Source organism: Bemisia tabaci, chromosome 3, assembly GCF_918797505.1.
Source record: "Bemisia tabaci chromosome 3, PGI_BMITA_v3".
In the NCBI taxonomy this organism is placed as follows: domain Eukaryota; kingdom Metazoa; phylum Arthropoda; class Insecta; order Hemiptera; family Aleyrodidae; genus Bemisia; species Bemisia tabaci.
The window spans coordinates 29,400,323-29,427,166 of NC_092795.1; the positions used below are offsets into that span (position 1 = coordinate 29,400,323).

The 26,844-nt window shown below is 41.3% G+C and overlaps 1 protein-coding gene across 9 annotated transcripts in view; it reads left to right on the forward strand.

Moving 5' to 3' along the window:
• The window catches only part of LOC109029733 (lipase member H), a 107,975-nt gene that overhangs the window by 74,550 nt on the left and 6,581 nt on the right, over window positions 1-26,844 (forward strand). For 2 of the 9 annotated variants that reach the window (XM_072298136.1, XM_072298141.1), the window contains 4 exons: window positions 19,204-19,312; window positions 20,392-20,537; window positions 22,364-22,609; window positions 24,474-24,701. In XM_072298136.1, coding sequence (XP_072154237.1) covers window positions 19,204-19,312; window positions 20,392-20,537; window positions 22,364-22,609; window positions 24,474-24,701 — 729 coding nt within the window. The other 7 variants (XM_072298138.1, XM_072298139.1, XM_072298135.1 and 4 more) reach the window with 7 other exon arrangements.

Genomic DNA, 26,844 nt, shown 5'->3' on the forward strand with positions numbered 1-26,844 from the left:
TTTTATCAGTAGATATTCAACTATAACATTATTCGTTTAAATTTTATCGTATCGTTTCTGCATGAAGTAGGTACCTATTTGGAAACCACGATATCCATTCTTTTTTTTCTTTTCTTTTTTTTTTTTGTAGTTCTTCCGGGAGAAAAATTGGCGAATCTTATCGAAGATATGATAATTTAAGCGTCTTGTTCCACCGGCTGTGGCAAACCAAAGTCAGGGGTTTCGATTTCCGTCCGTTTCGCACTACCACCTCAACATGGGGTGGGTTTCGGCCAGATGGTCATCTAGGCGGTTAAACTATCATATGTTGGTTTGGGCTCTAATTTTGAAAAAAGCTTTGATCAGAAGCTGGCTAGGGAGATCGAGGACCGAAGTCGAGCCGACCAACTAAACCAAACACACGGCTGCATATCTGCCCGGATGACACCGGAATCATCCCTATCGAGGGATATCTCTCCGGCTGCAACACTGTTAGGTGTTAAGGAGTTGGAACTGCACTTCATTTTTACCTGACAACTTTAGTGATGTAAATGCGGATTTTATCCCCAAAATTCCTTGGATTTCAACATAAAAGACATAATATTTTCAGGAGAAATGGTGCTTTTTAACACGTTATCCATTGAAAGCAGTTACTCTGGGGTTCCTAAAGGTGTTATAGTCTCACAGATGCAAGACGCGCTAACTAATACATTATATAAATTAAAGGCGCCTGCGATCCTTTTCTTTCACTCCTGTCTTTCGTACTCATTTTTCTAAGTCATTAGCACTTGTGTCACACTTTTCCCACGATTATCATTTCTGCTTCAAAACGCGCGAATTTGAAAACTGTGAACAGTCTGTGATACCTGATCCTCTTTTTTTCTACTTGGCAGTTTACACGGTAAAGATTGACATCGGATCCACCCGATGGCACTAAGGACATCACATCTGCCGTCGCTGTATCCCACGTTTCCATTTGTGCTGAAATAAGCGTTTTCAGCATTTCAGCTTGGAAACCGAAGAAACTCGCCACTCTCCTCAGTCTTGATTTTCCCGTCATCGCGTCGCGCACCTCTATTCGAACGGTGAAAATGATCGCGCAATCTTGATATCGAACTCGTCAACTATATCATGTGTTTGCCATACTTTTTACTGTGCGTTTTTGGCTTCAAAAGTCAAATTGAAATCTTGACCTACTTGCGCGTGGAATTAAAACCGTTTCGTTTTTGGTTAAAAACTTGTGTTTTTCAAGATTCTTCGGGTGTTTTTACATATTATTCGGCGTGCTCATGGTTCGGCTCTGGAGGAGGATGGAACGTGCTTTGTGACGACACTACAAAGTAAGTTTCGTTCATTGAGTGTGACGTTTAAAAGGATTTAGATGTTTAGAAGAACGGATTTTGCCATCAAAATATACCCGCGAAATTGAAAGAGGACTTTAATCTACGCACAAACTATATTTATTCCGTAATTAAAACGGTTTTTGACGCATTATGGATTACGGAAAAAAACTCTCAAGGAGAAACCAATCTCAAAACCTTGTGAAAAAACGATTGATCTGAAACCTTGTACAGTAATAAAAAATGCATGTGCTCGCTTTTCCTCGCGTCTTTCTTTGGCGTTAAGGCAACTCTAAAATTTTCACCCACGTTTGCGCAAAATAGACGCTTTTTTGTGAAGAATGCTCCTTTTTGGAGAATTCGAAAGGAAAAATTCCTGAACAATGAACATGTTTTCTGTCTGTGATCTTGCCAAAAAATGATGTCTTTGGTCTGCAATGGAGGAGAGAGAATTGGATAGCAGTTTTGGCTCTTAATTAGTTAGATAATTCGATTCTGTAGAATGATGTTCTGATATGTGAATCGAGGTCAAAGCAAATGTAGCCCGCGCCAATAGTTAAGGCTTCTCTATTCGACGCCCATGCGTTGGCTCCGGGCGAGCGCTCCAGCCGTAGTGCACTGAAAATTAAGACTATGAAATTGTCTCTTAAACCGTAATCAAAGTTCAAATGAGAACCAATAACACTTTAATATTACATTCTGATTCACACAAACCAGCACCAACGAGAATGAAACACGGCGGGTAGATTGCTCGGTTTCTTGTGCATAAATTAAATCCTGTGTTGAACATGTTTCCTTCCGGTGAACGAGCAAAAAATTATTGTCTTTGGATCGGCGTTGAAAGTGACGTTTTTCGTATCAATGTAAATTTCGTGAACAATAAACATGTTTCTTGTCCGTGATCTTGCCAAAAAATGATGTCTTTGGTCTGGCAATGGAGGAGAGAGGATTGGATGAGGATGGAAAGTTTCGCCGAAGTTTTTCAACAATTAAGTTCAATAGTGGAGACTTTTTCCGCAAATATTTTTTGTCCAAATTTAAACGTCGTGATTAGTGAACATGTTTCCTGTATTGGTGATCGAGTGTATAATCAAAGCCTTTTTTTCGGCGTTGGAGGACAAATTCGCCCAAGTTTTTCGTGTCAAGTTAAAGGTCGTGAACTATGAACATGTTTCCTGTCGGTGATCCAGCATAAGAATGATGTCTCTGGTTTGGCAATGGAGGATACCTATGATGGACTGGATTAGGATGGAACGCTTCGCCGAAGTTTTTCAAAGTATGTCCATGTTGTGAACATATTGTCCACGGATGATCGTATGTATATACTAGATAAATTATGCTTTTGGTTTGGCGTATGCGTGCACACGTGAAAAAAATGTATCATCAGACATGTTCCTCCTGGATGATCGTGCCAAAATTGTTGCACTTCGTTATAAATCAAGGACGCACGGGAAATGGGCATTTTGCCTTAGTTTTGTATGAGTGCATATACATTTACTTTAAAGTATTATGTACTTGGAAACTTTCATACCGTCAGTTCAACTCCAGAGGGATCTGATTTAGATCCTGTCTCGTGGAAACATGTGCGATTTGCCGTTTTAATTGTGTTTCTCGCTATAAATTTATGCCTTTGGTTCGGCAATGGAGCAACGGTGGGAATTTCTCGAAGTTTCGTGCACGTCTGTATTGTAAACCTACTTTTCACCGTCCTAAATTGATGCCCGCTGTTCGGCCATTTTGGAGAATGTATGAAGGGTGATAGAGCGCGGCAAGGGTAGTCTATATGCAGATGTGTGAGTGAGATGAACAATCCTGGCTCGGATTTTTGTGTTTTAGTTGGATTAGTGATAATGAATATTACGAGATCATAAATCGCTCTACCACTTTATACTACGTGCGTTGACATCTCCTCAACCTCCCCCATTGTAATACGCAACTGAAAAGTATATTTTTTGATGAATTCTGGTATTCAGAATTTCAATTGCAACGTTTTTCACTTTATCGAGTGGCATTTCTTGGAAACATGTTTGCTCTCAGTTCGGAGTTGTGCATTCGGATGAAATTAGTGACCAAAATCACCGTTATAATGTGGTTGATCGATTTTAAAGTGCTCAGCAAATTTTTTCAATACGTTCCGCACATTTAGAAATACATTCGCTACTGCTTGATTTTGTCATTAAAAAATTAAGAAACTTTAGCCGAGCTAGAGACATCGCAGGTCCCCTCCTTAGAATAGGGCCCGCAATAACCGAATTCGGCAATCTTGCATTGATGTCGAGGGAAACGGCGCACGTTGGAACTAGTCTTCGGAGAAGTCGGACTTGAAACTGAGAGTGAATACTATTATCAATGGTCTGATCGAGGAAAGGTGGGATGACGCGACATGTGTCTGTCTAGTTAATAATCAATATTTAGTACGTTGATATCAAGTTCTCATCTTGTCAGCTGGTCTTGTCGTCTTCCTTTCCAATGTTTGTTCGTTTGTGGTTTGAATTGAGAATAAAACGGTTCCAGGAACTTCAGTCGATCCTTCTACGACTTACTCTGGAAAACAGCAGCAATCTCTCCTTCCGAATTGCTCAACGATTCTTAATACGGAAACGAATACGTAAGTGAGCAGCAACAAAAAGTACGTAATGAGCCAAAATCCTGCGTCCCTAAAATCCATCTCGAGGTTCGGTGCATTTCGGTGACTGCTCATATGCACTTAGTTGAACGTCCTGACAAAAATCCCTAGTAGAAAGAAATATGGGTTTGCTACAAAAACTACCTCTTAAACGGTGGTACTATAATAACACTCGAATGATAGTCGAACTGTAATGAACACGGAAAAAACGAGTTTAGGGCTGGGACCTGCGCGGAAGGTCCCAGCCCTAACCGGGTAGGTAAAATTGCTTTACCTCATACCCCATAGGGGCAGGCCTGGCGCGGGTAGAGCCCTAACCTATCTGCTTCATGGTTCAGCCCTACCTGGTTACGGCTGGGCCCTGTCCAGGAAGGGCTGGGCCCAGTGTTCGAAACTCACCTTTGAGTTTTGGGAGCCATGTGCGCATCAAGCCTGATTTTTAGGGGCCAAATTGACTTTTTGCCTATGTATTAGGGCGCATTTAGTGAAAAGTTAGATGCAAGATGTTTTCGTAATAAGCTGTATGCTATAATTGTAAGTAGCTGTAATTTGGGGGAGACAAAAGCACCAGGAATGAAATCGTGAAGAATAGAAAAAGCTTTCACTTGTACTACTGAAAATTCTGAGTTTTTTCAATTCAAATAGATTTGTTTTTCTTTCTGTATGTGACTTCCTGTGAAAATCCAGATTTTTAGGGGCCATGTTGGCGCAGAGCCATCATTTTTTAGGCGCCATGGCCGATTTTTTTTTAACGCGTTGGCGCCTGTGAGTTTTGAACACTGGCTGGGCCCTACCCGTGCAGGGCTGCCCCTATGGGGTATGAGGTAAAGCAATTCCAGGGCCTAGCCCTAGTCTCATTTTTTCCGTGAAGGATTGAAGATTTGGGCGCTTAAGAGATTAGCCACTAGCTCTAACCCGTATGCTCACACCGATGCGGTGAGAGCCCGTAGTTTTTCATGGACCTCAGATGTCGGCGTCCATCACTCGTCGCGCGGCGGCGCGGAGGCGTGCATAATTAATTGGCGTCCAGCGCGGCTCGTCCTCGTCAGATATGTCACACCGCCCGACATGACACGCCGACGACGGCCACCGACTACTTTTACTGCCCCGGCGCGCGCGTCAGCGAAAGTAATCGGCCCGTGCGCGGACTCGCGGACCGTCGGCCACTGTCGCGTGTCCCGAAAAAACCAGGTCTCATGAAAAGTTGACGATTCCCGCTTCGTGCAGATGTCGCCTGGGTTCGGAACAGAAAGCGAGAAAGTTCTGTCGCCCGGGCGTCCAACGAGGAATCGAGGGCGGGGGCCTCGGAAATTAAAATGGACTACATTTTAACTGGAACGTAATTACCTTTTAATTGTGCAACGTTTTCATATCAATTCTTCTTCCGAAGGTAATACACAAAGATAGCGCAAAAAAATTTAACCAGAAAAAAACACAAAACACGATACTTTAAAAGTATCATGCTCTATGGTAGTGAAGTGTGGCCTTTGACGAAAGAACGCTAGAAATGTTGACGGCAACAAATATGGATTTTTGGCGGCGATTTGCCGGTATTTCGAGACGGGACCGTGTTCTTAATGAAAGAATTCGTCAGCTGATGAAGGTTGAAAAAGATATCGTGCACGACGTCATGTCCAGGCAGTTATGCTGCATGGACTTGTGCAAAGAATGTCTGAGGAGAGGTTGCCCAAACAAGTTTTGGATTGGGTACCACCTGGAAAGAGGCGACGGGGACGTCCCGTAAGGGGTTGGCGGCAGGGTGTTGACGAAGAGATGTTGCGGTGTCAGTTGCCCGATAACCTCCGGGAAGACAGGCATATGTGGCGTTTGGGTGTTGCAGAACACCAGAGTGCGTTGTAAAGCGACTTTATATGTATAAAAACACAAAATAATGGGTAAACAAGGCTAAAAACAGAGACTTAAAAACCTGGGGCTTTTTCTTGTTATCACCGCAAATGGGGGTTTAAGGGTCACTTGATTTTTATAATTTACTTTTTAATTTTGTTTCTTAGTCGAGAAGAGGGTTGAGACCACCCCGAAAGGTCCCAGGTTCTTATGTCTCTATGTTTAGCCTTGTTTACCCATTGTTTTGTGTTTTTTCTGCTTTCGAATCTGGAAGTATCGCGTTCTTTTTATTGAAAGGCTGACGAACGTAAAACCGAGACATCAGATAGATGAAACTTCTGGTGGAATTAATCGTTTTAAAATAGAGCATTTTAAAGAAATTCCTAAGTTCACAAGTTTTTTTGTTTTACTTTTTTGTTTTGTTTCATTGTGACCTCCAACAAATTTACAGTCATTTGAAAGTTTGGATCTGTAGTGGAGCTTTATAAAAAAGAGAATGCCAGATACTAGTAGCGCAGGTAAATCGGGTCCCAACACTCCAGCCCCCTTCAATTTGGGTGATTTGAGTTCCATTCCCCTTTCTTGGCAATTATTCTCTTTACAAAATGTTCTTTCGCACTTTATCCAGGCTTTGATCTGGCCAAACACATAAAGCACGTGCGGGCTTTTGGCGTGTTTATTTTATTTTTTTTAATATTATTATTATTCTTTTATGCACGTCCATCTTTTAAAATAGGTCGCTAACTTTTTATAGTAATCGATCCGAATTGAAGTTTTTCCCTTTTTACTGAAAACTTTTGCAGTGCCTGTCGAATACTCCATTACGTCAAGCTCACACTCCCGATTTACATCGCTGGGAGGCTGAGATCACGCCGTATTCTTGTTTTTGTACAGTAATTACCAGCAACAATTTTAATTTTTGTCCTCCTGGTCGGCTTTAATACCGCGAATTCTGTGTTTCCTGACCCAATTTAAAAACCAGGCAATTTTAGGAGACGGCTATTTCGTTCAAAACTTGGAAAGTTTTATAAATCCTACGCCTGCCTTATACAGTTTAGAGGAGCAACATTCATTCACTGTGTCTACTCCTCCAGAACGCTACGTAGATCGCCGCTTCGGTAGCGAAATTTTCATCCGAAAGATGCGGCTCTCGACGTAACATACGCGAAACAACTTTCATTTCGAAGCCGGGAGCTCGGGTCTTTTCGCGCGAGCCTTTTCTGGCAGCAGGGTCGACGTGCGAAAATGCGAGAGGTTAACAGCGACGAAGCGCGAATCATCGGAGGTTTCCCATTTGAAGCTATGGTAAAGAATCGATTATCGATCTACACCTGATGATCGATCCTTTTCCATAGGTTCAAATGAGATCGATCCACGTATTGCAAAGCGTGTCAGGTTATTGGAAGTCGCGACTCCTCGCAGTTCCCACGACTCTCACTTCCGAATGATGAGCAACAAGCACCTGCGCTCGCCAGCTACGCGATGATTAAGTTGCCAATAAAGTCGGACTGTTTCGCTGAGTGATTTCTCCCGAGTGTGAGTTATATATCGATCTTTTGTGACGGCACGGGTTACACGAATGGTCTTGACAAATTGCCGCTAATGCCAGTCTATAAATTCACGTCGAGCAGGGAGCCACGGCACACCGCACGAAAAAAAGAGGGAAAAGATTTCGATGCACGGGAAAAAGAGTGCACACTGCACCGTGAGAACAATGGACCACTAGACAAGGTACGAATTTCAGCATTCTGATACATGTTTCTCAACCAAAATTTCACGTAGAACACGATACGCACAACGAAAATTACCAAAATCAACTCCTGACGAAGATATTTAATGATTCTTGATGCGTGAATTCAAACCACCCGCTCATGAAAACTCAATGCTCTACGTGATTCACATCGCGCGCTAAATATTTATCATGACAGTCTCTGCGATGTAAAAATCTTCAACTTCAATCTTGACACTTTGGCTCAGCTATAGCAAATTACCAATAGTTTGAACAACACATGGTGGAAAATGAACATTGCTCGATTGAGAAGCTTGCTGAAACCGTTGTAGTGCGCGATTTGACTCACGTAGAGCTTTGAGTTCCTTGTGAGCGGACAGTTCAAATGCCTCGTAATCAGTGCGAAATAAAAACGTTAATATCTTCGTTAGAAGTTGATTTCGGTAATTTTCGTAGTGTGAATCGTGTTCTACGTGAAATTCTGGTTAAGAAACATGTATCAGATTGCTTAAATTCGTACCTTGTCTAGTGGTCCATTTTCCATTGAATAATTCCAGGACGAGATATTCCTTGAGTTAACCGGAAATCCCTTTGAAGAGACATGACGTCTCTGAGGAGTAATAAAAATATCGGTTATACCCAGACAGCACAATGGAGAATTTGAACACACGAATTTTATTGCTTCATCTGAGATTGCCTAATGAGCTGTGTTCGCGGTATTTTTCCGAATTTTTTTCTGACTTGGAAATTGGAGAAAAATATATCTCAAAGTGAGAAAATTTGCCGCCTCGTGACGTCATCTCGCAGAATTTTCCTTACACATGTATCTTGGCAGATAAAATTATTTTGTCATATTTTCTTCAGCAATCGATCAATTTAGAAACCAAGGATATCCTCGTACTCGGTTTTCCTAGTATTATCATTTTAAAGATAAAATTCACACAATTTCAGACACCTGCAAATTCTCTTATTATATTCTTAGAATGTTCTGCATTTATTCGAGGGGAAAGAACGAATACTTATGAATATCTTTAAATATTCTGTGAACATTCATGGAGCATGTATGTGGCCAAACAGCCTATGTTTTGAATTTTCTAAGATTCAATTTTCGATGTTTCGGTAACCTTCACAGAACATTCATATTATGATGATCCTTCGAAATCTTTTTGGCGGCTCTAAAAAACTAGGTGCTAATACTTCCTGGGAGGTGAGGTGCCCCCCTGACTCCTCTGTAGCCCAACCCTTCCTCCCTCATCACCAACGGCGCTGGGCCTAGCCGCCCCTCCCAAAGTAAAGCCTCGAGTTTCTGTCGAGGTCATGTCTCTAAAAATTGTAATCTTTTCATCCTTTCAGAGTAAACATCAACTCCTTTCATCTTTCTGGCAATGCTTCAGTTTGTTTTGTATTTTCCATTTTCGTGCCAGTATCAGTACTACTATAAAAACACAATTTAGAAAGCGGGTATAACAAGGCTAAAATTTCACGAGTAAAAACCGAAACGTTTCGGCTAAAAACTCAGCCTTCCTCAGTTGGATAGTAAAAGGAAAAATAGTAAAAATCTAAAATAGTACCTGGCCGTACCTTTCGAAGGGAGAATGTTGTTATGACAGAAATTTTGATAACACAGTCGACAAGAAACACCGCAAACGAGCATCGGTGAAACCAATTCAGCGCTTAATGTTTCAGCCGATAGACAGCGATACCAACCAGGCGTGTACCTGGGTTTCAGTACTGGTGCCTAAAAAATCGGTGGACTAATCGGACTGCATTTAGCAATTTGGACCTATAAATGCTGGCTCATCTAAAAAAACACTTATGTGCATAGGGAAACTAATGGCACATACATTGTTTTCAAACCGGGCTAGAATTTATAGTTCCAAATTGCAAAATCTAGTCCAATTGAATGTACGGTAGTTCGTGTTTCTCTTCAAACAAGCAGTGCTGATGCAGTGATGCTTATGATGATGATTTCTTACATAGCGTTTGGGCCCGTTTGCTTGACTCTTATAAAAATCGCGAAATCAGACAGAAAATTCTCTGCGGCTCATCCTCACCAAATAACATCGCAAAATAGTCATACTCCTCTTTCTTCTCTCTGTGTTAAGCCGAGGTTCGGATCTCAAGAAATCGGAATGAAAATAAATGGTGCGTTAAATTGAGTTTAGGCGTTTTCTTCGGTGTTGCTTCATTCCCAAGGCTTCTGTCGAAGACTTATACTTTCGGTATCTTCTTGCTTCAGCGGATTTTGGATCAGTGAAAGTGGATTGGTCTGGGGTACATGGTGGGCAGCAGACTCAGAAACGGTCAAGAGAAGATCGCAGGTCAAAGTCATATTATTTTTATATCGACTCTTACTCAATACTTTCACACATTCCAGGCTTCGTAATAGGCCTCTTACATTTTGATACCTATTTTTTAAGGTTTCAATAATTTATGTTTTTTTTTTAAGCACCTATTGATAAATGTATCTACCAACCACCCAACTGACCTGCATGTCTAGAGGGTTCATCCTATGAAATGGCACAGTGCACAACCACAATTAGGAACTACATTCTACATGAATCATCAATATTTATAGCTCATCCATGAAAGCATCTATCTGTATAGGGCGGCTATAGTGACACATACGTTGTTTTTTGAAATAAGCAAAACATAGTAGTTCTCAATTGCAAAACATTGTTCATGTGTGATTAGCCTTTTGCACCACTTTTTTCCCCTCGTTGTTCTCTCATTTTACATTCAATCGGTTGTGCATATGTCAGTCCCTGGGAGGATCTAAGCTCCTTCTCTTTTACCGGTTTAATGCATCTCTCCTCCAGCAATTGATCCCTTCTTGATCTTCTAAAATAACCCTGCACTTAAAAAAATATGTGTGTTCTTGTGTTACTCTTGGTTAATATAGAAAGTGAAACACAAACCAACTCAAATTTTGTGTTGATTTTGGTACAGTTTGCAGTGAATTTAGCGCAGAACACAATAGAGAAACTGCGGGAAAATGCACTCCTCCGATTGCGACGTTTGTATGCACCACTCGTTTTTTGATGAACTCCGTCCAATTGACGTTTAAAGGCCTGCATAGACGATCAAATTCCGAACCATTCCGATCGAAGTAGACATGCTGATGACTGGTGGTCACCATCTACCATCAAATTTTGACGGACCGCACTTTTTTGTTCGAAGTAAGATCAGACCGGAGTACCACCATTCATCATTTCCTGCCACAGGAAACATTTCTGCCAAGTTTTCATTTTAAAATTAAGCAAATTAATGAGTTTAAGACTGATGACTCCTGGCACTTTGATGCTACTTTGATCGGAATTGGTTCGGGAATTTGATCTTCTATGGAGGGCTCAAAGTAGTTTGGAAGCCGAGAGGACCCGCTTGCGGTGCCGGCCGCGGTACGGTGTGATCCAGTGGCGTGGCGTGCTTTGCGATATATCGATTGTTATGCCATTTAAACTCATGGAGAAGGATCGATTAACAGGGTGTTCGCAGCGAACACCTTAATAATCGATTCTTTACCATAGGTTTAAATAGCATAACAATCGATACATCGCAATTCACGCCACGCCTCTGGTGTGATCTCTTGGTCTTGGTGCCCTCAGGCGAGCGGGAACAATACTGCCGTGATAGCGAAGAGAGCAGTAAGTGCCTGCTGGGATGAGCCCCGAAACACGTAAAAGCATGTGCTAACCATGGCTCATACAGAAATGCGCTTACTGCTCTCTTCGCTATCACGGCAGAATAACCGAGCGGAGCCGACTCCATTGAATGGTCATTTGTTCCGTTGTAACGTCATGCAATTAGCGCGCGACGCTCGGCCGACCGTCCGTCTGTGTCCGCTCCACCGAGTTATGTCACGCGTCTAATGTCAACACAGGTGGACGTGCTATCACACGCTCATCCTCCCGCGACGCGGTGGCGTTCGGCACATTTTTCTTGCCTTTTTTCCGCGTGTCACCACCGTGTAACGGCTCGACATCGCTCGGAAATACACGCACTGCGCAGTGGTGTTGCCCCCGGGGACCGGGAGGATTTGGAGCTTGGAGTTCCGTTGCATTTTACACGCGTGTGCTCTTTTTTGCCGCTGAGTGGCGGGCGAGGAAAGAGCAGTGATCCCATCAAAAGTTCTTTGATTCGGAACTTTTTTGTTCCAATTCTCTCACTCCATGACCGTCAAAAGTTCCGGGATTCTTTGTGGATTTTGTCAAAAATCCCGGAAAAGTTCCGGAAAACGCATAAGATCCGGAACATTTGAGGAATTTCAAAAGTTCAGGGAGAAATTCAGAAAAATATGGAGACAGGAACTTACTTTCCGGGCAAAAATTATATAATAATTTTCCGATACACAGTATAATGCAACTGTGCAGCTTTTAGAAGAGTTTTTCTTGGAACTCTTGGTACCTCCTTCTTCCTTTTAAACGTTCTGGTCATTTTAGCTCTTTAGATCTCTGCAAAAAACACTTGAAATTCAGAAAATCAGTTATATTCTTAACTTGGTGAGTGGCTCATCCCCCCCCCCCCCAAGTGACTCATTGACTTTTTTTAAACGAAATGATTTCTAAAAAAACACGTAGTTTTCACACGTAGGCTTTGTACTGGTCAAAAACGTCACCAGTATAAGGTCCGTTTCAAGCTTTTTGTGAACTGATTTTACTCGATTGCTCATAGCGGATCATTTCGCTGAAGAAGCGGGGTTGCAGTTGCAGTTCCTAAATGAAGGATTGAAGGATCTTTTCGGTTAGAACGACATTACTCGCCCTCTCGTTTCTGAACTTTTAATTTCCCTTTTGGCGCCGTCACAAAAGAAGAATTATCTCATCTTGTTTTGTTTTTATTGTAATTTAAATTTGTTATTGATCTACAATTGTTATTGACCTGTATTATGGCTGTAATTGCATCTTTCACGTACAAGAATGTTAAAATAAAATAAAACAAAATAAGAAAGGAAAATGTGAAACAGAGAAGTTGTAATCGTCGAGATGAAGCTAAATAAAAATCAGAATGGAGTTACAGCGGTTTTGTTATGGACAGCCGGATGATTGGCGTTCGGAAGCTTTCTGCATTATGCGCGTTCAAATCGCAGATTTAGAGCTAAGTCACGGGTACGGTAGCGAGTAAATCCACGGTCGCCACGCTATTGAACTTGTCAACGGGCTCACCCTCTACTCCGCTTGCCCAGTCGACTTCAAAATCTCCCTTTCTCTGCCGTGCCAAGGAAAAACGCCGTATGTACATTCGAGAGTTGCTACATTTCCTTCGATAAAATGTTTATTTTTGAGGAATGTTATGAACATTTTTCCGAGAAATTTTCAAGAACTTTAAATAAAATTCCGAACAAAAGTATCCGAAAAATTGAAATTAAAATATTTACAAATTTCCCCGAAAATTCGTGATTTACCAACGGAAATCTGGCATTGCCTAAGGCTCATACGGCGTTTTTCCTGAGCACGGCAGTATCTGTCTCTTGAAACGGGGGCCAAACTTCGTAGGAGATCTGACAACACCGCACGACCTCAGCTCTGTGTCACCGCGAGCACACGCGCTTCTTTGTCCTAAGAGGGGCGGGAGGTTAATAATTCCGTGCGAAATTCATTGTAGTGCTTAGGAAAAACGCCGTATGCCTCTCGTCCGGTCAAAAATGTGTTTTGAGGAAAGACATCAACAATTTCCCTTGAAAATTCCAAATACTTCCGGTTAACTTGCAACTTTAAGTTTTTAAAAACATTCAGGGGAAAAATGCATACTCTTTAGATGAAATTTGTGTTCTATACACAAAATGAATTGGCAACGTCTGGCGGCGCATGCGGCGTTCTTCCATAGGACGAGAGAACAGCGGTACATCCAACCGGAAACAGCGGGAACTTGTAAAATTTGCGAGGTCGAGGATGACGTCACGTTTCACTTCGTTTCAGATAATGAAAAGAATATTGGTCTTGAATTTATTGACGTAAGGTCGGAGGCTCCGTGAAATGAACACGATTATCAATGATGTGTTTTTGCTCGTGATAAATTCATTTCACGTGCAACGTTTTTCTGAGTGTTTGGCGCTTTCAATTCTTCCCCTTTTTCTCCTTTACTTTATTGCAGTCACCTTAATACTGACTAGTTTTTAGGATTACTTTGCACCGATTTACCAAAATTATTTGCTCAGTCGTAAAACTGAAGGCTGAAATTCCAACTGAAGTGCTGGTTTCAGGGCATTATCATCTGAAATCAGAGCCTGGCGGAGAACGCGCTGGAAACGCCTTTCGGTGCTCTCAAAGTTGGAGCGTTCTTTGATTTCAAATAAAAAAAAAATCTCCAAGAGCTAGTGTGCTGATCCAAATATGATCTACGTACGGTTGAAATTAAGATACCGCGGTAGGACCGGCACCAATGTAGAATCTTACAGTCTTCTAAACGCTACTTAGGGCAATTCTACGGAGGGTGTTCATTTTCAGTCGTGAACGTTTTAGTTGTAAAATGTGAAATGTAAATGCGTTTCACACCGACCAGCGACCACGCTGTGTTTGGCGCAATATGCAGAGTATTCCTACAGTCATGTGGGCGCTAATATGCGTTGAGCGCCGACCAGCGGCACCGCACTGTGTTTGGCGCAATGCGTGAAGTATTCATGCAGTCTTGTAGGCGCTAGTATGTGCTGAGCGCCGACCGGCAGCACCGCACTGCGTTTGGCGCAATGCTTGAAGTACTCATGCAGTCTTGTAGGCGCTCGTATGCGTCGAGCGCCGACCGGCTGCTCCGCACTGTGTTTGGCGCAATGTGTGAAGTATTCACGCAGTCTTGTAGGCGCTAATATACGTTGTCCGCCGACCGGTAACCACACTGTGTGTGGCACAACGCGTGAAGTATTCCTGCTGTCTTTTAAACGGTAACATGCGTTTCGCGCGGCAGCTGCACTGTGTTTGGCGAGATTAGAAACGATGATACAGCATTAGATTTAAAAGGAACTGTAGAAACAGAGAAGAGATACTAATTAGTTTGAAGAATGGCTGGATAAAATTGATGAATCGGCTCATGCAGAGTGCAGACAAAAATATTCGAATAAAGATTCTATCGAAATTTAAATGCAAACCAGAAGCAGAAACTAATGAGAGTAATTTTTCACCCGTGAAGAAGAGACTTACATCGAAGGAAAATTTGGAGGTAAGAGACAGCGTTTATTTTGTCTGTAAAGAATTGTACTGAAGAGTTTAAAAAAGAAATGTGAGCAGATTTGCGCAAACAAGTGATTATGTTCTCACCTAAGCATGTAAAACTTCACTTTAAAAAATCGAAAATCTTGGGGAGGAATAGGCCAAAAACAGGCACGAACACGAGTTGTAAGTAGCATTGATCTCGCCTCTGACGCAGCAACGCACCATTCAGAATGCATTGATAAGTTGTATCGTGGTTTTCATTCTGATTTGCCGCATATCAAAACGGATAATGCAAATTTGAATGAAGAATCAGAGATGCTTTCAACGTACCTACTCAAGTACTAATAATAATTGTCAGTTTTCGTTGGAAGAGTTGCCTAAAGCCAGCATGGCCGGATTTAGCTTTTTGCCGCCCCTGGGCAAGCTACATTTTGCCGCCCCTGGGTCTGCAATATTTCGTCACCATATTGTCAACAGTATCCCCCCCTCCCCGCACTCGAAACTTCCCACGACATCTCATCTTGGCCTCTCCCTCGTGCGCCGCGTGGGCGCGTGCGCGTAGCTACTTCAAAATGCGCCGCGAATATATAAAATAGATGGAATGGATGGATGAGGCAAAAATAAAATGTGGAGACAAAGTTGAAGCATGAAGCTAGTGTATCTCAATGTATTACTTACAAATTACAATGTATTCTCGAAAGACCAGGTTAAAAAGTTTTTCTCCGGGTTTTCAATTTAGCAAAGCTGTCAACCAGAGCATCAACGTCTAAATTGATTGTCAAGTCTGCCGCGATGTTTAAAATTGCCGTGTTGTTTAGTTTCCCTTGAGTCATGGACGATCGGCAAAAACTTTTAATTCGATCCAAAACGGAAAATGAGCGCTCGTCTGTACAGTTTGCCGATGCAGTTGTAAGGTATATTTGGAGCGCGACGCAAATGTTGGGGTACAGCTTTTTCATATTTTTAGACAAAATTGTTTGATAAAGAACGGGCAAAGATTCGCAACTTTTCTGAAGCGTTTCGTTCAGAACGGCTAAATGGCTTTTTAAATTCAAGCATTCCACCTCAAGTGACTCCTCAAGATCTGCTGGGTAGACCTGGCAGAGTGCATATGCTGATACGCGAATTTTTTCAGCGTCAAGGCGCCTGAGAGTAGACAAAAAAATGAATTTATTAGCAAACTCTCCGTGCGCTTTCACTCTACCATTCAGATCATTTTGGAGGACATTCAAAATGTCTAGATACGTGCTCTTATAAATGTCAAATTCGAAAATTCCACGAGCGGACGGTTCTTCTTGGTCTTCATCATCGGCTGAGTCAGATGAATCTGATTTACAAGTGTCATTCGAAACAGTGTCACTGCTACTTTCATCAAAAAACTTCGGCCTTTTGATTATGCGTCTCGGTCGTTGACATCGAGGAGGGTTGAGAACAGTTGTTAGGGTAGCGGTCATTTCTGCTGATGTTTTTGTGGTCGCTACTGCCTCTTCTACTGATACCGTTGCTTCCAGAAGACTTTGCAGCTTTTTCTCGGCAGATTTTTTGCAATTTTCAAAAGAATAGGCAGAGGGATGAATATAGTTCGATGACGGTTGCAACATCCATCTCTACACTTTGAAGTTGGACGCTTACAGCGTTGAATCTCTGCAAAATGTCGCTCCAAAAGCAGCTCATGAAGATAAGTTTTGGCGAGTGCAATTTTTTAAGCAACTTTTCCGCAGTGGCTCTCGTCTTGGAGTTTTGTTCTGGGTCATCGAGCAGAGACTTCAGCGCTTTCGCGATAGGTACCCACTCAGAATGAACAACTGTTGCAGAATCTTCCCTCGCAGACCATCGTGTAGTCCTGAGGGATTTTAGAGTATTTTTATTCGTGAGGAAAGACATTAGGATTTCCCAACGAAACGGTGTCGCGGCGAAAAAAACAAACAGTGCTTGTAGAAATTTGAAGTAAATTTTGCACATTAGGCAACAAGATGCTCCTTTTGATCCCCTAAGATTCACTCTCTCACTCTGTCAATCTATGAGTTTCTCACATTCCAGCATAATACGATTCTTGTTCGAGTAGCATTTTTCAACGGAAAAATTGCGATATTTTGAAATAAAGTAGCTATGTTTTACGATTTTTTGGCGATTAAATTGCTGGGATCATCAATATCTGAGCGATTATCCACAATCTTGTCGAAGTTTTATCTCTGTAAAACTGAAGCTTTTTCTCAATTTATCAATAAAATAGCGATTTTATTGCAAGAGATGAAATCGCAATTTATCACAATTCTGTATCCGATAATACTACAATAAATTGACGCGACGTCGATAAAATCCAGGCACACTATCCGATCGAATCGCAACTTATCGCGATCACTGCTCCTCGGGATTTTCAGCCCTGGATAGACGATCAAATTCCGAACCAATTCCGATCAAAGTAGACATGCTGATGACTGGTGGTCACCATCTACCATCAAATTTTGACGGGCCGCACTTTTTTGTTCAAAGTAAGATCAGAACGGAGTGCCACCATTCATCATTTCCTGCCATAGGAAACATTTCTGCCAAGTTTTCATTTTAAAATGAAGCAAATTAATGAGTTTAACTAGAGTTAGAAGGAAGACTGATGACTCCCGCCACTTTGATGCTACTTTGATCGGAATTGGTTCGGGAATTTGATAGTCTATCGAGGCCTTTCGACAGGCGCCACGGACACGGTATATTCCTCGGAGAGCCAGTACGCTGTCTGGCCAAGAGCATCAAGCCCCGCCGTCGGATCCCGATTATAAATACGAGTGCGAGTAATACCGAAGTGGCTTCCGAAACCAGTCCCGATACTCATGGAAGCCACGGTGGATTGTCTTACTCGCGGGCCCAGAAACGACCTTCTCCTTTCGACTCGGCGGCAGAATCTAGGCCGGCCCCACGCTCGTCTTGAACTTTTTTCTATCTTTCCGTGGCCCAAGCGGATCTCGATTCCCATCGCGCGGATGTCCCGGAGAAAGTAAAAGCGCCTGAAAACCGATTCTGACCCCGAGCCCATTCCTCCGAGCAGAAATACCATTCCTTTTTTATTGCTCCTGCATCGAGGAAATAAAATAACGGAGAAGAAAAGCAGGTATCGAGCGGTTTGTCCCGGGATCCGGTTTTGACATTCGGACAGCATCCGTCAGAATGTTTTATTTCTCTTACGTCAAGAATAACGTAAATAACATGGTTGGAAAAAGGAGGCTGGGACTTAAATACCTATGTAGCGAGAGTATAGATAGATCGCTTCATGGAGGGCCTAGGGCCCAAAAGTGCAGCCACCCTTCTAACCAACTTCTAACGCACAAAATTTCACTGCCAGTCTGCAGATTCCAATTCTAACTAAGATGGCTAATAATGTACATAAATGAGCGTTCTTTCGCAAAATTGAGTAAATTTATGCAAAAACTAAGTCAAATACGTGCTTTATAAACGATGGTTCGTAACAATTGTATTAGTAAAGCGCTCTGGATAATTGAAATTCATAGTTTGGCTGTATTTCTGGGCCCTATCTATATTCGCGGAGGCATCGGTGAAGGCCTGATGGATTTTCGGAGTTTCACATCTGTCTATACTCTCGCTATACAGGTACTTTAGCTGGGACTGTTGGCACGTTTGATACAGGGTTATTCAAAAGTCACGCACCACTGGCCATGAGGGGGGTTGCCGTTTGAAATTTTTGAGTTGCTCCCCTCCACCAGAGGGTATCAAAAACTGGAAAGTACCTAAAGAAGTTTCCCCTCGATATGAGGAAAAACATCATAAACCGTAAATCAATATTATGATTAGAACTAAAGTTATGGCCAGTCGTGCGTGACTTTTGAATAGCTCTGTATGTTAGGGACGCTCATATTCTGAAGAGACAAGCACTATATAGTCAGTGATTACGGCACTCCAGGTGTCGATTTCGATTTGCGCCTGGAGGAGGGGGATGTTGCTGTTGGTTGCCCGTGTAATTTTAAGTTTTTTACGTACTGAAAACATTTTTCATTTGCCCATGTATGTATGAATTTCAAATTTCAGTCAGTTTTACATCGAGATGTTTCTACCTGAAAGACGTAGGTATCAATCGAATAGTTTTTTGGAGCAAGGGCGTATAAGACTTGCAATGCTGGTAAGATTGTGCGACTTTGTGTACAATTCGCAGCGAACTAAGTTACACATGCATATAATTATTTTCATAGAAAAATAAATCAAAATTATATGATTTTTTTCAGAAAAAAATCCTAGCAAGGCTTTCGAATTTTTCAACTGGAAACGACGCACTAAGTTGCACAATCTTAGTAGCATTGCAAGTCTTATTTGCCCTTGTTCGAAAGAACTCCTTAATTATTACTTGGTTTGTCGCACACCCCTGGCAAATTTTTTCCATTGTTTGACTGAAAGTTTCAGTTATATCTATTATGTATCACACTAGTATAATTTCAGGTGTATTGTTGGTGCTCATACCGAATCTTCGCTTGTGAAGCATATAATTGTGTTACGATAAACCAATAAAATAATTCTAACGCTTAGGTTATTTGTTTTTAGGTAGCAGCAGTTTATTTTGGAACACGATGGATATCAGATATTGGCGGTGCATAATCAAGAAAGGAAGCCATTGTCCAGATGATGATATCAGAATATATCTTTATTCCAGGTGAGATCTGAAGTCTTCAATTGTTTTACAATGTTTCCCTGTTACTACATAATAATCTTATTAAAATACATAATAATCACGTATTATCTATTTTTGAAAGGAGGCAGTAATCACGATCGAATGCCACTGATAGTAACGTCGAAAACCAATGTGAGTGGTTTTCTAGTCGCACCATTTATGCGTTACCAAAATTTAACGAACAAAGTGAGGCTGCGCGAAACCCGAAACTCGGTTGTGAAAGTGAAGTTGCGTATTTCAAATCCGAAGGGGCTTTTATCGAGTGAGAATTGACTGTTCATTTACGGAATCTTCTGCGTGGGTGTATATCTGCGCGTCAAGTTTCCTTGTAAAATACTGTCCTATTAAAATGTTTCTCTCTCTCTCTCTCTTTTTTGTAAGAATGATAAACTCATAATTCGATGTTGCGGTCTTCGCTCATGTTTTATTAATTTAATAGAAGACTAATTGATAACCTACAGTTATGCTTGAAATTATCTGTGAATTCACTCGTCGAAGAATATTCACGGAAAATTTCAAGGAGATAAGTAGTCGGTTTCAAGGAGATAAGGGATGGTTGGTTCTAAAAACCTGAAGTACAACGGAAAAGTTTTAAACGTTGGAATAGAGATGCTCATTTTTCGACTTCAGCTGTTGGTTTGTTTCTTCTTGCCTGAGTGACGCATTGCTATAGCGAATTGCAATAGCGCACCTCCGGACAAGAGAGGAAAAAATATGACGAATTTTACGGAAAGAATAAGCTCCTTCATTTTTTGAGACGCAATGCAGGAAACCCCTGAGCACACATAGTTGCATAAAGCGTTTTGCTTTCTTATCCCTTCGTTAAAGTCTCCGGGCTTTTTACGGCCACACTGACCGATGCATTCGTGACAATAAAATTCAAAAGAAAGCTAATTTGCCGAAGATGAATTTTTATGCCAACTAATTGTTAAACATGCGTTTTCAATCACAATCGGCTCACTCTGCGACTGTTAAATTGTTGCCTTACCTAGCAGCGAATTTCTATATTCCCTTATAGATGCTTGTTATTTACGTTGCCTTTTTCGATTTTTCATTTGCAGTGAAATCAGGGTAAAGAGACGGATAGACGTGAACCATCCATTCTCGCTGCACATGAACGGCTGGGATCCGGAGAAAAGGAACGTCATCATAATTCACGGGTTCAACGGGACCGAAGGCAAAACGCCCATGACCTTCATTAGAGACGGTAAGCATACACAATTTCGCCCTGATAACGGAAGTTTTCGAACAGGGGTGGTCCATTTACACGGGGCCTTTTTTTAAAAAAGAAAAACGCGTTTCGATGAAAGTAACGTGATTGGCCTCATGGCATTTTTCATTATCCCCTTTCTAGGCTTATTCCTTTTGCTCAAGATCGTCTGCATCCGCACTTTGTAAAATTTATTTGTAAAATAACAGTTGCTGAATTTAAAAAGAAACAAGCGGGAAAGTTCTAATACTGTCGTATTAGCAAAGCGCTCAGGTGTTAGTCAATGTATTTAGTGAAGAAAGGAAGTATAAACTCCGTCAACTTGGCTGGGTAATGGAAATAAAACATCAGCTGATAGCAAACCAGGGCTACCAAGGAAACCGTAAACGCGTATTTTTGTTTCCTGAAAATGAGCTCACCGTTGAGCTCATCAGGCGCGTTTTTTTTAGGCTTCATTTGAGTTCAACGATCAATATCGATAAGAATTACTCTACCGCTAAGAAATTTTCTTATAGACAAACGATCGAAACTACCTGCGCATTACGTTAAAAGCATAAAATACGGTTTTCACAGCTTTATTTATTTTAAAAATGGACCCCCCCCCCCCCCCAAGCCTACACATCGATGAGCTCGTGCGCCATTTAAACGCATTAGCACTAGTATACTAGTACTCAGAGGCAAGTCGAAATCAAAAAGTGAAGCTTAAAAATAGTCAGAAAATGTCGAAGATCTGGCTGTCTGTAGATGTGATCGTGCAGTTTTTAAGACGTAATTTCGAGAATGAGCTGTTCAAAATTCTACTCCGCCTTGTTTTGCAGACAAAAGAATGATGGCAACAAAGTTATAGACGTTATGAGAATTTTTTAACAATCAACATCTGAGCTCTGAACAAACTTAAGTATTGGTTTTGCTTACAACTACACTATTTTAGAGGGTCATTCATACTTCTTTCATAAATACAGTGTCCTGCAGACCGTGTTAATTTACATTGGTCCTTAAAGTGAATCGGTAGTGAAAATAAGCAAAAGTTGAGATATCGAACAAATTCTGCCAAACTGAACTGGTTTCCATTTAAATCCGGCAGTAAATGGATCTTTAACGCGTAAAAGCACATTTCAGCCGTTAAATCCCTGGAAATCTCTCTTGTATAACCTGAATCAAAGCAAGCGGAAAACATGCAAACGCGAAAATTAACAATTCGATTGATCAGTCGAACGCAATATTTAGAGTTCGTACGCATTCATTTTTATCTGAAGGTTCTCTAAGTGGATTTTTTTTTTTTTGGGGGGGGGGGGAGGACGGTTAAACTGTACCTTCAGATATTTTGAGTTCGTTTTTCTCCTAGACTTTGATAGAGACTAGTACTTCAGCAAACCGTGTTCGGTTTTATTGTTTGTTTGTCTGCTTCCAGCGGTATATTCCTAGGATTCCACGAGCTAAGTCCTGAGCAGTGGGCTGATTATTGAAATTGATAGACAAAGAAGATAGAGGGAAAATTGAGGAATCTTATCGGTTGATACGGGTGATTATTCATAACTAAGGCAAAAAATAATGGATTAACTATGTAGGGTCTCTCGTGGCAGGATGCCGTCAGTTAGTCCATTATTTACCTCCATTGTTCATTGCAACCACCCAATTTTATCAATAGGATTGCTCTATTTTCCGTTTTTCTTCTGTGTCTATTGCTTTTTCCAAGAATTTTAATGATGAAGTATCCAAAGAGTAGCATAGACATTAGACATAGCAATACTCTCTCTATTTTTACCAAGTTTTTTCTTTCAACTCCTCCGTCTAAGAACTTGTGTATTCTTCTCTGATTTCAGCTTATTTAAACCGGGGCGACTACAATGTGTTCACAGTAGACTGGAAACCTCTGTCCAAGTTTCCGTGCTACCTATCGTCGCTGAGTAACACTAGGCTGGTGGCTCAGTGCACGGCGCAGTTCTACTCGCACTTAACTCACTCAGGAGCCTCCGCATACGACACCCATTGTGTCGGCCATAGTTTAGGTGCTCATATTTGTGGAATGATGAGCAATCATTTAACTCACCGATTACACAAAATTATAGGTTCGTAACTTTACAGAATCAACCATTTATCCGATTCCTAGAGGTCCAGTTACACGATCAAATTGAGCCATCAAATTGGGCCTCTCATTGGTCGCATCCTCACTTCAGGTCTTTTTCCACCTATCAGAACTTCAGTTTGATGGCTCAATTTGATCGTGTAACTGAACCTTTCAAGTTTAGATTTTGTCTAGCAATAGCCCAGAATCGAAAGTTTGTGGGTGTATAGAAGTTGATAAATTTCTCTCGTAAATGGAAATCACTGGTAATAAGTGAACAGAGGACGAGATGATTCTCGACTTCTGAATTGAACATCGGAGAAAGTTCCGGCAGAATTATGAAATCTGCTATATTCGTGTGCCTTTATGAAAAACGCCGCCCTACATGACATCTACCGAGAAAACGTTTCTCCATTTTCAATTTATATCTCTCCTGCTTCTCGTCTCAGAAAAGACTTAAAAAATACCTCTCAACTCAGGTCACCAAGTAAGTACTTTTATATGAAACTGTATTTTTTCTTGTGAATTCTCCATTCTTGGTTTGTTAATGCATTACCCGAATCCAAAACATTTTGAATATAACTTTTGCAGAGTGGACGATCGGATGTGGTTTAGTTTTTCAACGAATTGATGACACTTATAAACCAAATCACTTTTTTAGTTCTGTTAAACCCTGAACAATTCAAAAATGGTAAATCATTACAGGATTCATTACGTGCGCGGTTTAGCTTCAGTAGATTTTAGAGTTTCGATGAATTTGGGGGCATGAAAACTTTGTTGCCTCGCTTTGGGGTCTCGTGAGATATTTCCATCGAGCAAATCGCTTCCCGGCCTCAACCTTGAGATATCATGTAGAATTATTGCTCTAAATTAATGTATTTATTTTTTTTTTACTATAAAAGTAAATGCGAACAATCTTGAAGGGTTCAAACTGCTGGTTTCTAGCAGCCTCTACCTGCAACAAAAGGTACTCCGTCGAACTTGGTACCCGTATCTTTCTTTTTGTTCAAGTGTGAAAACGCCTTCAATTAGGATGGATAGGCAATTAACAACACTCAGCCGTTGTCGGTAACGTTTTGAAGGCGTTTTTTAATTTCGCGTAGAGGAAAGTTACTGTTATGTCTCCTACTAAAAACGCATGCCACCTTGGACCATGAGAGCTTAACTCCAAAGAGATGTCGAAAGTTTTCAGATCTCTTATTTTGCTAATTTTGTAAATCCGTCCTCCCATTTGGCGCTAATTGTATTGTGCGGGATTTGGCCAGGGTTTCTCTGTGCTATGTAACAAGTATTTCGTTTAAATGAGTCAGTTGCGCTGGTTACAGAATCGTGATTTGATGCTTTATTCTTGCCGATCAACTGTAAATAATAAAATCGGTCCAAACAGCAATTTTCTATGTTGAATACTAACCTACATATCGCCCTTTGAAAAGTCGGGTTTTTGCCGTCATCTACCGCGTTAGTGAATAACATGGTATGGACTGTCGTGGTGGATGACGTCATAAATCGAGTTTTTAAAGGCGCAATATCTCGGTTAATATTCAACATAGAAAGTTGCTGTTCGGGCCGATTTTATTGTTTATAGTTGATCTGCAAGAATAAAGCATCAAAACACGATTCTGTGTCCAGTACAACTTGCCCATTCAAACAAAATACTCGTTACGCATAGAGAAACCCTGGCCAAACCGAGGTAGATGACGGAAAAAAACCCGACTTTTCAAAGGGCGATATCTCGGTTAATATTGAGCGTAGAAAGTTGCTGTTTTGGCCAATTTTATTGTTTATAGCTAATCTACAAGAACCAAGCATCAAAAGAGGATTCTGTTAGCAGCGCAACTGACCCATTCGATGTTTTTTTGGTGTTTCAGGTTTAGATCCAGCGCGGCCGTTGGTGGATCGGTACGGATCTCGGGCGTTCCGTCTGACTCGGGACGACGCCAACATCGTGCAGGTGATCCACTCGAACGCTGGGTTCCTCGGCGAGACGGCCCAGGTCGGGCACGTGGACTTCTGCGTCAACGGCGGCCGCATGCAGCCCAACTGCCGCAACGAGCCCCGGCGAATACGTAAGAAAGAGTTTCAAACCACCAGAACAAGTACTTACATTTTCCAATGACAAACGTTAAGCATGAGTGCAGATGGCAGACACCCACTTCTCCTCCTTTTCATCGTTTCGTTTCGTTTCGTTTCATCGTTGCTCCGTGTCTCAACACGCAGTGCCTTCTTCTCGACTGTCTTCGCCGAGTGAGGGAACGCCTCCAGGGTAGAAAACCTTCATTAAGAGAGCGTGCACACACGGGGATCTATTCCTAATTGGTTGAGACATCTTAGGCTTCTTAAATGGACGTATTTCTGCCAAACGGAACTATTCCGATAAAAGCGTACTTTGAATTAGAATTAGAGATTTTAGAGATAGAATTAGAATGAGAGGATCATCTAATTCTTAAAATAGTTACTACATTAAATGCTTTACATCTAGATATTATGAAAACTGATATTTTTATGAAATTATATGAATAATTAAATGGAAAAATAATTCATATCACTAAAGAACAAATAATGTTAAGTATTGGTGCTATTAAATGACGTGAGCCCAGTAATGCATATATTTTTATGGGTTTCAGGGCTCATGTCTTAATGCAAATAGTTCCGTTTGGCAGAAATATGTCCAAATATGGTGGAGTTCTCGAAGAGTGGGGGGATTTTGCCCAACCCTGAACAGTCATGGAGAGGCCATTTGCAGCGGAACTTTGAAATGTTTTCTTCCAGCCCAAACATGGCATTTTTTAACTTCAAAAAATTTTGCGCTAAACGGTTCATGAAAATTATTTCCACTGATTGTGAGAGAGGGGAATAAAGAAAAATTAATTCACAATCCGGTAAATTTTGCCACGGAACCTCGACGTTTTTTCTTCCAGCCAAAATAGTGCATATCTTCATCTCAAGAGACTTGGCGCCGATAATTGTTAATGAAAATTATTATAAAGGGGAGGGGGGGGGGTTAATAAATGAAAATCCCTTTAAAAGTCAGAGAATTTCGTGTTCAAAATCCCTGGATAAGTCGGGGAATTTTGAAATCCAGGAACACTTGTTGCGCCGAGGTCTTATTTGCTTTCGTCACCTTGAACTTGACGTAACCATTCTTAAATTCCATCCAGATAGACGAATCGACACAGTTTATTTGATACAACATTAGTGTATTACATTCGCTAAAATCTTTTCAGCGTAGAGCTTTGTGATCAGCCCTGCCATATGGTTCAGAAAATGATACCTCTCACCATAAATCGCCTGGGGTTCTTACTTAAGGGTTCCTCTGGAACTCGGTGTCCATTCTCTCCTTAATGAAGGTACCTTATGGGGTAATCTGTGATGGTAGTTGGATTCCCTAATGACAAACTACAGGATATGTGGTGCTACAGACAGGTGACAACTATGTGACAAACAAACAATGACAAACTACAGGTGTCATGCAGAAACAGCACGGATTTTGAGAATTCGGTCCGAAAGTGCGGGGAAAGTACGAGTTTTCCGTAGGAAAAAGCACAGACCTACAGTTTATTCTTGGTTAACGGAAAAATAGCCTTGAAATTTTGCATTTTTTCTACACAATTTCCTGTATCACGTTTCCGCGAAATCTCAGTTATCGTGTTTAAAATTCCTCAAAGAACATTCCTACGTGCTACTTATAAATTCAAATTCTTCTCTTTCTTTCGTGCGACCGAAGATAGAGGCAGTGAAATTAGTATTTTAGGAATCTTTTAAGAAGAGGAATTTTTGAGGAAGAAGGGGAGGGGGTACGGATACGAAAATACGGCAGATATCGGAAAGGTCGGAAAGAAGACGAGTCAAATCTGTCTGGACTCCTCGGCAGAAGGATATACGAAAAAAAAAAACAAAAACAAAAGACGATTATTCACGATTATTTCAGTCACAAATTAAATAAAATGAAGCGCCTTAGTTAGTACCCTAGTGAGTGCTTGCCTAGTGCCCTCACGCGCTCGACTGAAGCCAAGCTAGGAACGCAAGAGCCCCTTCAAATGTTCGTGTATGCAACATAGACAACAATGGAGCCGTAATAGTTGCACTTCACCAATAACATCAACGCGCTCGTCTCCTGCTACCCAAAAATTGCCACTTGCTTGTAGTTCAATCAATTATTATTACATATCGACGGTGAAACTACCAAACCACGTATCTCGTTTGCGGTGTTTAAAAATCTCCGCTCACATTTTATTTTTT